General features: G+C 36.5%; 2 protein-coding genes across 6 annotated transcripts; both read right to left on the reverse strand.

Moving 5' to 3' along the window:
- Nucleotides 1-182: 182 nt before the first annotated feature.
- Nucleotides 183-10177, reverse strand: LOC141378452 (serine/threonine-protein kinase pim-3-like). Of its 4 annotated transcripts, XM_087290893.1 has the most exons (9): nt 10090-10177; nt 8010-8102; nt 6435-6479; nt 5944-6192; nt 5744-5826; nt 5580-5630; nt 5135-5507; nt 4831-5010; nt 1184-3025 (listed from the first exon to the last, which is right to left on the reverse strand). In XM_087290893.1, exons 3-9 carry the CDS (start codon nt 6448-6450, stop codon nt 2943-2945), a joined length of 1035 nt encoding a protein of 344 aa, XP_087147019.1. In that variant the 5' UTR covers nt 6451-6479; nt 8010-8102; nt 10090-10177; the 3' UTR covers nt 1184-2942. The 4 variants fall into 4 exon arrangements, 3 of the variants coding, with proteins under 3 accessions (XP_087147018.1, XP_087147019.1, XP_087147017.1); XR_015513692.1 differs by lacking the exons at nt 8010-8102; nt 10090-10177 and adding an exon at nt 183-950 and having other exon boundaries at nt 2862-3025; nt 6435-6820; XM_087290892.1 differs by lacking the exons at nt 8010-8102; nt 10090-10177 and adding an exon at nt 225-950 and having other exon boundaries at nt 2938-3025; nt 6435-6810.
- Nucleotides 8336-14188, reverse strand: LOC141378453 (serine/threonine-protein kinase pim-3-like). 2 transcript variants are annotated; one of them, XM_087290889.1, is made up of 8 exons: nt 13590-14188; nt 13096-13344; nt 12896-12978; nt 12732-12782; nt 12287-12659; nt 11983-12162; nt 11815-11910; nt 10766-11717 (listed from the first exon to the last, which is right to left on the reverse strand). In XM_087290889.1, the coding sequence occupies exons 1-7, from the start codon at nt 13603-13605 to the stop codon at nt 11819-11821; spliced, it is 1044 nt and encodes a 347-aa protein (XP_087147015.1). In that variant the 5' UTR covers nt 13606-14188; the 3' UTR covers nt 10766-11717; nt 11815-11818. The 2 variants fall into 2 exon arrangements, with proteins under 2 accessions (XP_087147016.1, XP_087147015.1); XM_087290890.1 differs by lacking the exons at nt 10766-11717; nt 11815-11910 and adding an exon at nt 8336-10177 and having other exon boundaries at nt 13590-13992.
- Between the last annotated feature and the right edge of the window lie 101 nt (nt 14189-14289).

The raw sequence follows: 14289 nt of genomic DNA on the forward strand, positions 1-14289 counted from the left end.
AAAAGTTTATTATTGTAAATAATAGAAAGTAAATTAAATCGTTTCACCATTTCTATGTCTATGCCTATATTTTACAGTCTATGGTCTACGCACGATTTCAGATCACATGGCCGTTTGTATCATCATCTGGTAGGCTACATGGTTCAGTCATATTTATGTACTTTTCATTTGCTCTTGTTTTCAGATTTAATATTATTAAGTTTTATTAATGTTTTCGTTTTTTTGGATGTATGTGAAGGCTTTTTAAGGGACTTTGTGTTCACTCAACGGCTAGAAAGCACAAAAGTTCACCTGCCGAATGAGTTCCCGCGTCTGACCACAAGATGGCGTCCACAGCAGAAAGGTGCAAGTTTATAAATACATTATTTCTGTTTGTATGAATCTAGATAGCTGTTTTCATTACTAATATACAGCTTTCAATAAGCTAAATTACTATCACAAGGTCTGTAATGACAATTAGCTTGTACGTTTGCTAGAATTTTCCTAACCTATCTAGCCTTGTTCATTTATATTAAAACAAAAAAAAAGATTGTATTTTATTCAGAAAAACATCTCTCGTTTGTCATTACGTTTGATGATTTGATGTGATTTGAGCTTCTGAACTTCTGTTAAGGGTGCAAAGTGTGCATTGAAGCGGCCTGATTTTATACACCAGTTTACAGTAGTAAAAATATATCAAAGTTAATTAAAGTAAACATATTAAAGGTAAACAGGTTTCTATTTTTTCAATGTAGTTAAAAACTCTTTATGAAATGAATAATATGATTAATAATATGGTTCATTTCTTATATTGATATACATTTTTTATATTAAATTATCTCTGGGTCATAAATGATTCTGCTTGCAGCCTTCAGTACATCAGCTTTCAGGCTCAGTGCTGTGTTTCTTCTTCTTCTTCTTGGTCTTTACTGACGCTCCTGGTGCAGTGATGTTGCAGTTGCTGTGAAAAGCTAGGCGAGAACACAAACCACAAGTGTTTTTATTCAGGCATGCAACAGACTGAATGTCCTAAAACTGTTTGTGGTCAAGCTGGTGATCTTGCATGCTCAATACACACATCAATGCATGAGATAAACTGTGGTTAGACAAAAACAGAAATAAGAAAAGTAAGAAAATATTTAGTGCACGCTGCAGCTGTAAATGTTGCTTTTATTATTTTCATGACTTGGAATTGATGAGAAACTGAAGATGCAAAAGTCTGATTTATTAAAATACGTACCATGAATCAGAGACAGTGTAAACAGCACACAACTGAGGTTTGATTTATTTAAAGAAGAGCAGAGCAATGCAACATATACGAGTGCAACATTCAACATTTAAACCAAATTGTAATAATCATTCAACAAAATTTCCTTTCATAAAGCAAATCCATCTGTTTGTATTTCCTATTATCTTTTAATTTCTACATTAGACCTTCTTTAGTTGTTGAGAAATGACAGTATCCTGTTCACTGATCAGACACTTATAATGAATTTAATGTGTGAAGAGAGTTTAGTGTGGAGTAAATTCAGCACAATGGACAGCTCCCTGCAGTGCTGAACTGACTGAACCACATCTGCAGGAGGAAATGCTACAGAGATGTTTAATTACTGCTGAATAATTACTGAACAATATTGAATATTGAAAATCTAACCCATCAGTAGTGATTACTAATTAAACATTTATTTTATATATAAATTAAGATAAAAGGCGATTACATAAAAAACCTGTTGGCCTTATTCGCTCTAAGACATGCTTTGATAATTATATTTCTTTTAAAGTAATACGGTTTTGTTAATGTTAATAAAAGGAAACACTGAGTTTGTATAATCATTTCTTTTTGTAATTGAACACTCACTTTACAGCTCTTCATCTCTCAGAAAACTCCCTCATTAAACCAATAGTTGCCCTCGCGCACATTAATCAATACACAAGACTAAAGAAAGCCTAATGGAAAATCTGTGCTTTGTGACAATGATCTAAGAGATCTTATCAGATCAGTGAAGTTTATTTTTCAGTTTGGCTGAAGTGAAAACAGTTTTTGATAAAAACAAACAAAAAAATAAGCACATTATTATTAGCCCTGTAAGATTTTTTTTTTTTTTTTGCCTACAGAACCAAGCACTGTTGTCCTATGATTTGCCTAAATTAAACTAACTTTAGTTAACCTAATTAACCCAGTGAGCCTTTAAACTGCACTTTAAGCTGAATACTAGTGTCTTGTAAAATAACTATTAAAATATTGTGTCATGAGTTATTAGAGATTATTTATTTAACATATTATGTTTAAAAATGTGTTGCAAAAGATATTTTCTCAATTAAACCGTGCTGGGGAATTATTTAATCATTCATGACACTCAGAATAATTTATTTCAAGTGTTTATTTCAGTTCATTTTGATGATTATGGATTACAGCTAATATTAGTGTCAATTATAGTTTATCTCTTCATAATATAGCTGTGCTTTAATGATAAGTTTACATGTTTACCTAAAGTTTTATTATTTTAATATTATTTGAATGAATTTTATCGATAATTAATGCAAAGTCCTGCAAATAATTAAGCAACACAATCCTGCAGCCATAGTCCAACTTCAAATACAGAAAAATTGTATATTTAATAAAGTATATTAGTAAAATAAGTGTTTATAATTAGTTTTTAAAGTGTATCTTAGTTTCTAATAATACTTTAAATTAAATTAACAGCAAATTCATTATATTTTGTAAAACGATGATTTATAGTGTATTTAATATTAGAATCTTTAACTTCTGATTTTCCAACCACTTTTAGCAAATTCATCAGTGTTAAACTCATATTTTTCATTATTGTGTGTAATCAGTAAAGATAAAATAAAATGAATATAATAACTAAATATATATTCACTTTAATAATGGCCTGTTGTTCATTTTAGAGCAAGAGTCTCCTTGTGCTGAACGGTTTAACAGCACCTCCACATCACCTGCATCAGAGTGTGTTTTCTGCTGGAATCTGCTGTTCAGTGTGTGTTCGGTGTGTGTTCTCCTCTTCTCCATCTGCGTCTACTGCCTCTGTCAGAAGAAAACTACAGGTCATCAGCTATTCGTAAAAAATGGATATCTCAAATTATAAAATGTAAATTATTCTTATCTTTTGTTAAGTTTCTGTAGGTTCTGGGGCTGAGAACAGACATGTTGAGGTATGAGCACATTTTGAGAATAATTTTAATATATATCATTCGCAATAGTTTAGCAGCAACACAAATTACATCAATATAATATAATATATTTATTTGTTTATTATTTTAATGAAATATATTCTGTTTCAGGCTGGTGATGAAGTGTGTTATGCTTCATTAGACATGCCTTCCACACAGCAACAAAGGCAGAGGAATAAAAGAGCTCAGAGTTCAGACTTCAGTATTTATTCTAATGTCAGAACCAGCAGAATGTAAAGTAGAGTAAACTAAAGTCATTGTTCTTTAGTAGAAATATGATTCAAAAGAGTGTTAATGACAATGTTCTGGCATCTGCATCCTATTTTCATTGATTCTAATATTGTAAGTTTTTAATGATTAAAAATGTAAATACATTTAAGAAAGGTTAAATGTTTTTTCCAAATATTTGACTTGCAGTCTCAGAAAGGACTCAGTGTTGTTTCTGGGTCTCTCAGTTTAATATAATTTAAGCCAATCACATGAGTGCATATGCAGTAGTACTCCCAGCTAAAACTGAAGTTCTTAAACTCTTTTCATGCCACAAAACAAACATCTCCCTGCTACAACAACAGAAATGTAGAATGCAAATGTACATCTAACAGAGCTCTGAACATTCCTAATATTAAAAAAACAAAAAACTAGGTCTTAGATCATCAGATGTGTACACCATTTCAGAGGTTTTACTGCTACTGTGGGCAAATTACCACAACAACTCCACCAAAACTTATATATTATAGATCTATAAGATCATTTAATGGAATAACAACCTAAACAATATTTCATCACACCTTTAGCCTCAGTCAGTAGAGCTGCAATCTTCATTTTAAAACCATTATGAAAACCTCCATTAAGAGGACTTAAATGGATAGTTCACCCCAAAATAACAATTCTGTATCATTAACTCCCTTTCACTTGCTCCAAACCTGTTTGAGTTTCTTTATTCTGTTCAATACAAAAGAAGATATTTTGAAGAAAGCTGAAAAGCTGTACCCATTGACTTGTTTGTTTTTGCTACTATGAAAGTCAACGGTTACAGGTTTTCAGCTTCTTCAAAACATTTTATTTTGTGCAAAACAGAAAACAAGAAACTCTTAAAGATTTGAAACCGCTTGAGCTTGAGTAAACAGTGAGTAAATCTGGATTTCTGTGTGAACTCTCCCTTTATTTGAGCTCTCTCCAGTCACTCTAGGAAGACACTACACCTGGATTATTTGTCTAAATAATACATTTATTATTAAAATCCCTTTTAACATTAAAGCCATCTAAAGCCGTGGCTTAGTGCAGGTAAAGGGGCCCCGGCCCTGGGTGAGTCGGCCATTAGTTTATGCCCACTCCTCATTCTGCAGGTGATCAGGAAGCAGTTCTCTGCACTTCCTGTGTGACTCCTGCTCACCCTACACAAATCATTAAGATCATTAATCCAGACTGACCCTAACAACACAATCAAAGCCATGAGTGCGTCACTCAGATAAGTGTCAAGTCACTGGCCACCTGTTCACTGTAACCAGGGATGGCGCTCAATATCGTCCAAACTGGGCCGATCAGCCGCCGCTGGACTGAGACACCAGCCAATCAGCTGACGGCACTCTGATACACACAACACCGTGTTCAGAAACACAAAGCAACACACTTCTGCTGATCTCTCAGTGAGTCTCTTACCTGTTGACAGAGTTATGGGGAAGGTCAGTTTGCTTCTGGACGTGACCCTCAGTGCACCTCCGAAGGGGAAACGGTTGCACAGGATGTTGAAGAGGGTCACTCCTACTGACCACACCGTAGCTGGACCCGCATGGTAGCGCTGTCTGCAGAACCACTCAGGTGGAGCGTATTGAATAGTTCCTGAGAGACACAAGGAGACACAAACACCCGTTCAAAACACTCCAGCACACACAAATTCCCTTTGGTGGATCATCAAAAGCTCACAAACATCCACAGAGTGTTTCCTTCTGCAACACAAACCCACCTGCGAAGTATTTGTAGGCCGAGCGCTTGAGCAGATCTCCACAGCCGAAGTCCAGCAGCTTGATGTCCTGGGACTCTGTGGAGATCAGCAGGTTCTCTGGCTTGACGTCCCGGTGCAGGACTCCGCGGCTCTCGCAGTGTTTCAGAGCCGCGATCAGCTGCACCAGCACTTTCTTGGCCAGACGCTCATCCAGACAGCCGTTCTCCTCACAGAAGCTCTGGAGGTCTTGGCAGGGATCCGGACGCTCCAGGATCAGGATGTAGCGTCTGGGACGGTCAAACCAGTCAAGCAGCTGCAGGACGTTGGGGCAGGCAGGAGCTGAATTGACGCGGGTCATCAGTGCCACCTCCAGCGGCAGCCGACCCTGACCTTCCTGCAGGACAAACGATTGGATTCAGAACCCAATGAAACATCAAACACAACAACAGGTTCACACTGAACTCACAACTCTCAGTCTCCTCTGTGTCCGCTCTTTAGACACATACTTGATGGCGACCTGTAGACAGATAAAGCATAATAAATCACACCTGCCTGATCCTCACACATCACATTTACTGAGATCAGGATTTCTAAAGGCTGTTTGAATGAAGAGCGGAGAAAACGACTTACTGGCAGTCCATCGGACCTGCGCATCCCAGCGAACACAGAGCCAAATCCACCGTCTCCCAGCAGTGGGCCCTTTGCATACGCGTCTGCAACACAGAGGAGCAGTAGAAATGTGTGTTCAAAGAAAACATGCAGCAGTAGAGAAAACTGCAAAAGAGCATTACTGAAACATCATCATCACTTCTTCAATAAGCCATTCTGACCTCTGCGAGAGCGTTTGAGAGCTCTTCTAGATGAGGTGGACGGACGTTCATCTTCTGGTGTTTGCTGGCTGCCGCTCTGCCGCTTCCTCTTCCTGTTACCCTGATCTGTGGACACAGATTTGGCCAACAGGGAAGGCAGAGGTCCATCAAGCTCTTGGCTCACGGTCTGGGTTTCACCATCACCATCATGTGTCCTGACGTCCTGAACAGCTGCCTGGATGAAAGCAGAACTCCTGGATCTGGAGCGGCCTGAGACAACGACAACAACAACAACAACATATCACGTTTATTATAAGATTATAAGAATTAATCAACAATTAACTTTAGTAGCTGCATCTACAGAGAATAAAAGACATCTGATCACTTATATCGGGGAACAGTTGTGTTGAAATGGGTTCATTTGTACCAGTTTATTTACATCACATTTCCCCAAATATTACACAACATCATATCATGATTGATCATAAACAAATAAAAACTAAAACACTCACTGCGGTTTTCACCCATCTGACAAACTCCTCCAAACTCCAGCAAACCTGAAAACAAGAACAAAGATCAAATATCAATAAAAATGTCAATAAAAACGATAAAAACAAGATCAAAATCAAAATAAACACAACAAAAGAGCAACAAAACGTGTGAAAAGGAATAATTTCAGCTCTGAGCGTCGATCTCCTTGTAAAATAAAAGTCTTCTGTCAGAAATTCTCTGGTCTCCTTGAAGAATCGCAGTATCAGCACAGTAATCCTCAGCAAATGCCTCAGAAATTCGCCTCTCCTCAATCAACAGATAGCGGCGAGTCTCGGTGTTTATATATGGAGTCAAATCATAACACGCGTTGCTATAGCAACCACAATTTGAATCGCCAATCTGAATCACATGAGTAAACGATTCATCTCATCTCAACATATAAATAATAAATAATTAATAATAATAAATAACATAGTTATAATAATAATAATAATAATAATGAAGTTTAAATCAATTAATTTATAATTCACGAAACTGTAATAATAATGCTAAATGAGCAAGATTGGTTTGACAAGGTTTGACTTTGTAAAATGTACAGCTATTTAGGAATTAATTAAATTAAAATAATAAAATTAACTCATATATTTTCTATTAGTGGCCCAAGCAATGTAAGTGCTTGCTGGTTAATTACACGTACAGTGCTAACTGCTCACGTAGATATTAGGAATATAAGTTAAAAAAAGTTTATTATTGTAAATAATAGAAAGTAAATTAAATCGTTTCACCATTTCTATGTCTATGCCTATATTTTACAGTCTATGGTCTACGCACGATTTCAGATCACATGGCCGTTTGTATCATCATCTGGTAGGCTACATGGTTCAGTCATATTTATGTACTTTTCATTTGCTCTTGTTTTCAGATTTAATATTATTAAGTTTTATTAATGTTTTCGTTTTTTTGGATGTATGTGAAGGCTTTTTAAGGGACTTTGTGTTCACTCAACGGCTAGAAAGCACAAAAGTTCACCTGCCGAATGAGTTCCCGCGTCTGACCACAAGATGGCGTCCACAGCAGAAAGGTGCAAGTTTATAAATACATTATTTCTGTTTGTATGAATCTAGATAGCTGTTTTCATTACTAATATACAGCTTTCAATAAGCTAAATTACTATCACAAGGTCTGTAATGACAATTAGCTTGTACGTTTGCTAGAATTTTCCTAACCTATCTAGCCTTGTTCATTTATATTAAAACAAAAAAAAAGATTGTATTTTATTCAGAAAAACATCTCTCGTTTGTCATTACGTTTGATGATTTGATGTGATTTGAGCTTCTGAACTTCTGTTAAGGGTGCAAAGTGTGCATTGAAGCGGCCTGATTTTATACACCAGTTTACAGTAGTAAAAATATATCAAAGTTAATTAAAGTAAACATATTAAAGGTAAACAGGTTTCTATTTTTTCAATGTAGTTAAAAACTCTTTATGAAATGAATAATATGATTAATAATATGGTTCATTTCTTATATTGATATACATTTTTTATATTAAATTATCTCTGGGTCATAAATGATTCTGCTTGCAGCCTTCAGTACATCAGCTTTCAGGCTCAGTGCTGTGTTTCTTCTTCTTCTTCTTGGTCTTTACTGACGCTCCTGGTGCAGTGATGTTGCAGTTGCTGTGAAAAGCTAGGCGAGAACACAAACCACAAGTGTTTTTATTCAGGCATGCAACAGACTGAATGTCCTAAAACTGTTTGTGGTCAAGCTGGTGATCTTGCATGCTCAATACACACATCAATGCATGAGATAAACTGTGGTTAGACAAAAACAGAAATAAGAAAAGTAAGAAAATATTTAGTGCACGCTGCAGCTGTAAATGTTGCTTTTATTATTTTCATGACTTGGAATTGATGAGAAACTGAAGATGCAAAAGTCTGATTTATTAAAATACGTACCATGAATCAGAGACAGTGTAAACAGCACACAACTGAGGTTTGATTTATTTAAAGAAGAGCAGAGCAATGCAACATATACGAGTGCAACATTCAACATTTAAACCAAATTGTAATAATCATTCAACAAAATTTCCTTTCATAAAGCAAATCCATCTGTTTGTATTTCCTATTATCTTTTAATTTCTACATTAGACCTTCTTTAGTTGTTGAGAAATGACAGTATCCTGTTCACTGATCAGACACTTATAATGAATTTAATGTGTGAAGAGAGTTTAGTGTGGAGTAAATTCAGCACAATGGACAGCTCCCTGCAGTGCTGAACTGACTGAACCACATCTGCAGGAGGAAATGCTACAGAGATGTTTAATTACTGCTGAATAATTACTGAACAATATTGAATATTGAAAATCTAACCCATCAGTAGTGATTACTAATTAAACATTTATTTTATATATAAATTAAGATAAAAGGCGATTACATAAAAAACCTGTTGGCCTTATTCGCTCTAAGACATGCTTTGATAATTATATTTCTTTTAAAGTAATACGGTTTTGTTAATGTTAATAAAAGGAAACACTGAGTTTGTATAATCATTTCTTTTTGTAATTGAACACTCACTTTACAGCTCTTCATCTCTCAGAAAACTCCCTCATTAAACCAATAGTTGCCCTCGCGCACATTAATCAATACACAAGACTAAAGAAAGCCTAATGGAAAATCTGTGCTTTGTGACAATGATCTAAGAGATCTTATCAGATCAGTGAAGTTTATTTTTCAGTTTGGCTGAAGTGAAAACAGTTTTTGATAAAAACAAACAAAAAAATAAGCACATTATTATTAGCCCTGTAAGATTTTTTTTTTTTTTTTGCCTACAGAACCAAGCACTGTTGTCCTATGATTTGCCTAAATTAAACTAACTTTAGTTAACCTAATTAACCCAGTGAGCCTTTAAACTGCACTTTAAGCTGAATACTAGTGTCTTGTAAAATAACTATTAAAATATTGTGTCATGAGTTATTAGAGATTATTTATTTAACATATTATGTTTAAAAATGTGTTGCAAAAGATATTTTCTCAATTAAACCGTGCTGGGGAATTATTTAATCATTCATGACACTCAGAATAATTTATTTCAAGTGTTTATTTCAGTTCATTTTGATGATTATGGATTACAGCTAATATTAGTGTCAATTATAGTTTATCTCTTCATAATATAGCTGTGCTTTAATGATAAGTTTACATGTTTACCTAAAGTTTTATTATTTTAATATTATTTGAATGAATTTTATCGATAATTAATGCAAAGTCCTGCAAATAATTAAGCAACACAATCCTGCAGCCATAGTCCAACTTCAAATACAGAAAAATTGTATATTTAATAAAGTATATTAGTAAAATAAGTGTTTATAATTAGTTTTTAAAGTGTATCTTAGTTTCTAATAATACTTTAAATTAAATTAACAGCAAATTCATTATATTTTGTAAAACGATGATTTATAGTGTATTTAATATTAGAATCTTTAACTTCTGATTTTCCAACCACTTTTAGCAAATTCATCAGTGTTAAACTCATATTTTTCATTATTGTGTGTAATCAGTAAAGATAAAATAAAATGAATATAATAACTAAATATATATTCACTTTAATAATGGCCTGTTGTTCATTTTAGAGCAAGAGTCTCCTTGTGCTGAACGGTTTAACAGCACCTCCACATCACCTGCATCAGAGTGTGTTTTCTGCTGGAATCTGCTGTTCAGTGTGTGTTCGGTGTGTGTTCTCCTCTTCTCCATCTGCGTCTACTGCCTCTGTCAGAAGAAAACTACAGGTCATCAGCTATTCGTAAAAAATGGATATCTCAAATTATAAAATGTAAATTATTCTTATCTTTTGTTAAGTTTCTGTAGGTTCTGGGGCTGAGAACAGACATGTTGAGGTATGAGCACATTTTGAGAATAATTTTAATATATATCATTCGCAATAGTTTAGCAGCAACACAAATTACATCAATATAATATAATATATTTATTTGTTTATTATTTTAATGAAATATATTCTGTTTCAGGCTGGTGATGAAGTGTGTTATGCTTCATTAGACATGCCTTCCACACAGCAACAAAGGCAGAGGAATAAAAGAGCTCAGAGTTCAGACTTCAGTATTTATTCTAATGTCAGAACCAGCAGAATGTAAAGTAGAGTAAACTAAAGTCATTGTTCTTTAGTAGAAATATGATTCAAAAGAGTGTTAATGACAATGTTCTGGCATCTGCATCCTATTTTCATTGATTCTAATATTGTAAGTTTTTAATGATTAAAAATGTAAATACATTTAAGAAAGGTTAAATGTTTTTTCCAAATATTTGACTTGCAGTCTCAGAAAGGACTCAGTGTTGTTTCTGGGTCTCTCAGTTTAATATAATTTAAGCCAATCACATGAGTGCATATGCAGTAGTACTCCCAGCTAAAACTGAAGTTCTTAAACTCTTTTCATGCCACAAAACAAACATCTCCCTGCTACAACAACAGAAATGTAGAATGCAAATGTACATCTAACAGAGCTCTGAACATTCCTAATATTAAAAAAACAAAAAACTAGGTCTTAGATCATCAGATGTGTACACCATTTCAGAGGTTTTACTGCTACTGTGGGCAAATTACCACAACAACTCCACCAAAACTTATATATTATAGATCTATAAGATCATTTAATGGAATAACAACCTAAACAATATTTCATCACACCTTTAGCCTCAGTCAGTAGAGCTGCAATCTTCATTTTAAAACCATTATGAAAACCTCCATTAAGAGGACTTAAATGGATAGTTCACCCCAAAATAACAATTCTGTATCATTAACTCCCTTTCACTTGCTCCAAACCTGTTTGAGTTTCTTTATTCTGTTCAATACAAAAGAAGATATTTTGAAGAAAGCTGAAAAGCTGTACCCATTGACTTGTTTGTTTTTGCTACTATGAAAGTCAACGGTTACAGGTTTTCAGCTTCTTCAAAACATTTTATTTTGTGCAAAACAGAAAACAAGAAACTCTTAAAGATTTGAAACCGCTTGAGCTTGAGTAAACAGTGAGTAAATCTGGATTTCTGTGTGAACTCTCCCTTTATTTGAGCTCTCTCCAGTCACTCTAGGAAGACACTACACCTGGATTATTTGTCTAAATAATACATTTATTATTAAAATCCCTTTTAACATTAAAGCCATCTAAAGCCGTGGCTTAGTGCAGGTAAAGGGGCCCCGGCCCTGGGTGAGTCGGCCATTAGTTTATGCCCACTCCTCATTCTGCAGGTGATCAGGAAGCAGTTCTCTGCACTTCCTGTGTGACTCCTGCTCACCCTACACAAATCATTAAGATCATTAATCCAGACTGACCCTAACAACACAATCAAAGCCATGAGTGCGTCACTCAGATAAGTGTCAAGTCACTGGCCACCTGTTCACTGTAACCAGGGATGGCGCTCAATATCGTCCAAACTGGGCCGATCAGCCGCCGCTGGACTGAGACACCAGCCAATCAGCTGACGGCACTCTGATACACACAACACCGTGTTCAGAAACACAAAGCAACACACTTCTGCTGATCTCTCAGTGAGTCTCTTACCTGTTGACAGAGTTATGGGGAAGGTCAGTTTGCTTCTGGACGTGACCCTCAGTGCACCTCCGAAGGGGAAACGGTTGCACAGGATGTTGAAGAGGGTCACTCCTACTGACCACACCGTAGCTGGACCCGCATGGTAGCGCTGTCTGCAGAACCACTCAGGTGGAGCGTATTGAATAGTTCCTGAGAGACACAAGGAGACACAAACACCCGTTCAAAACACTCCAGCACACACAAATTCCCTTTGGTGGATCATCAAAAGCTCACAAACATCCACAGAGTGTTTCCTTCTGCAACACAAACCCACCTGCGAAGTATTTGTAGGCCGAGCGCTTGAGCAGATCTCCACAGCCGAAGTCCAGCAGCTTGATGTCCTGGGACTCTGTGGAGATCAGCAGGTTCTCTGGCTTGACGTCCCGGTGCAGGACTCCGCGGCTCTCGCAGTGTTTCAGAGCCGCGATCAGCTGCACCAGCACTTTCTTGGCCAGACGCTCATCCAGACAGCCGTTCTCCTCACAGAAGCTCTGGAGGTCTTGGCAGGGATCCGGACGCTCCAGGATCAGGATGTAGCGTCTGGGACGGTCAAACCAGTCAAGCAGCTGCAGGACGTTGGGGCAGGCAGGAGCTGAATTGACGCGGGTCATCAGTGCCACCTCCAGCGGCAGCCGACCCTGACCTTCCTGCAGGACAAACGATTGGATTCAGAACCCAATGAAACATCAAACACAACAACAGGTTCACACTGAACTCACAACTCTCAGTCTCCTCTGTGTCCGCTCTTTAGACACATACTTGATGGCGACCTGTAGACAGATAAAGCATAATAAATCACACCTGCCTGATCCTCACACATCACATTTACTGAGATCAGGATTTCTAAAGGCTGTTTGAATGAAGAGCGGAGAAAACGACTTACTGGCAGTCCATCGGACCTGCGCATCCCAGCGAACACAGAGCCAAATCCACCGTCTCCCAGCAGTGGGCCCTTTGCATACGCGTCTGCAACACAGAGGAGCAGTAGAAATGTGTGTTCAAAGAAAACATGCAGCAGTAGAGAAAACTGCAAAAGAGCATTACTGAAACATCATCATCACTTCTTCAATAAGCCATTCTGACCTCTGCGAGAGCGTTTGAGAGCTCTTCTAGATGAGGTGGACGGACGTTCATCTTCTGGTGTTTGCTGGCTGCCGCTCTGCCGCTTCCTCTTCCTGTTACCCTGATCTGTGGACACAGATTTGGCCAACAGGGAAGGCAGAGGTCCATCAAGCTCTTGGCTCACGGTCTGGGTTTCACCATCACCATCATGTGTCCTGACGTCCTGAACAGCTGCCTGGATGAAAGCAGAACTCCTGGATCTGGAGCGGCCTGAGACAACGACAACAACAACAACAACAACATATCACGTTTATTATAAGATTATAAGAATTAATCAACAGTTAACTTTAGTAGCTGCATCTACAGAGAATAAAAGACATCTGATCACTTATATCGGGGAACAGTTGTGTTGAAATGGGTTCATTTGTACCAGTTTATTTACATCACATTTCCCCAAATATTACACAACATCATATCATGATTGATCATAAACAAATAAAAACTAAAACACTCACTGCGGTTTTCACCCATCTGACAAACTCCTCCAAACTCCAGCAAACCTGAAAACAAGAACAAAGATCAAATATCAATAAAAATGTCAATAAAAACGATAAAAACAAGATCAAAATCAAAATAAACACAACAAAAGAGCAACAAAACGTGTGAAAAGGAATAATTTCAGCTCTGAGCGTCGATCTCCTTGTAAAATAAAAGTCTTCTGTCAGAAATTCTCTGGTCTCCTTGAAGAATCGCAGTATCAGCACAGTAATCCTCAGCAAATGCCTCAGAAATTCGCCTCTCCTCAATCAACAGATAGCGGCGAGTCTCGGTGTTTATATATGGAGTCAAATCATAACACGCGTTGCTATAGCAACCACAATTTGAATCGCCAATCTGAATCACATGAGTAAACGATTCATCTCATCTCAACATATAAATAATAAATAATTAATAATAATAAATAACATAGTTATAATAATAATAATAATAATAATGAAGTTTAAATCAATTAATTTATAATTCACGAAACTGTAATAATAATGCTAAATGAGCAAGATTGGTTTGACAAGGTTTGACTTTGTAAAATGTACAGCTATTTAGGAATTAATTAAATTAAAATAATAAAATTAACTCATATATTTTCTATTAGTGGCCCAAGCAATGTAAGTGCATGCTGGTTAATTACACGTACAGTGCTAACTGCTCACGTAGATA

Source organism: Danio rerio, chromosome 17 (genome assembly GCF_052040795.2).
Source record: "Danio rerio strain M-AB ecotype USA chromosome 17, GRCz13ab, whole genome shotgun sequence".
In the NCBI taxonomy this organism is placed as follows: Eukaryota; Metazoa; Chordata; class Actinopteri; order Cypriniformes; family Danionidae; genus Danio; species Danio rerio.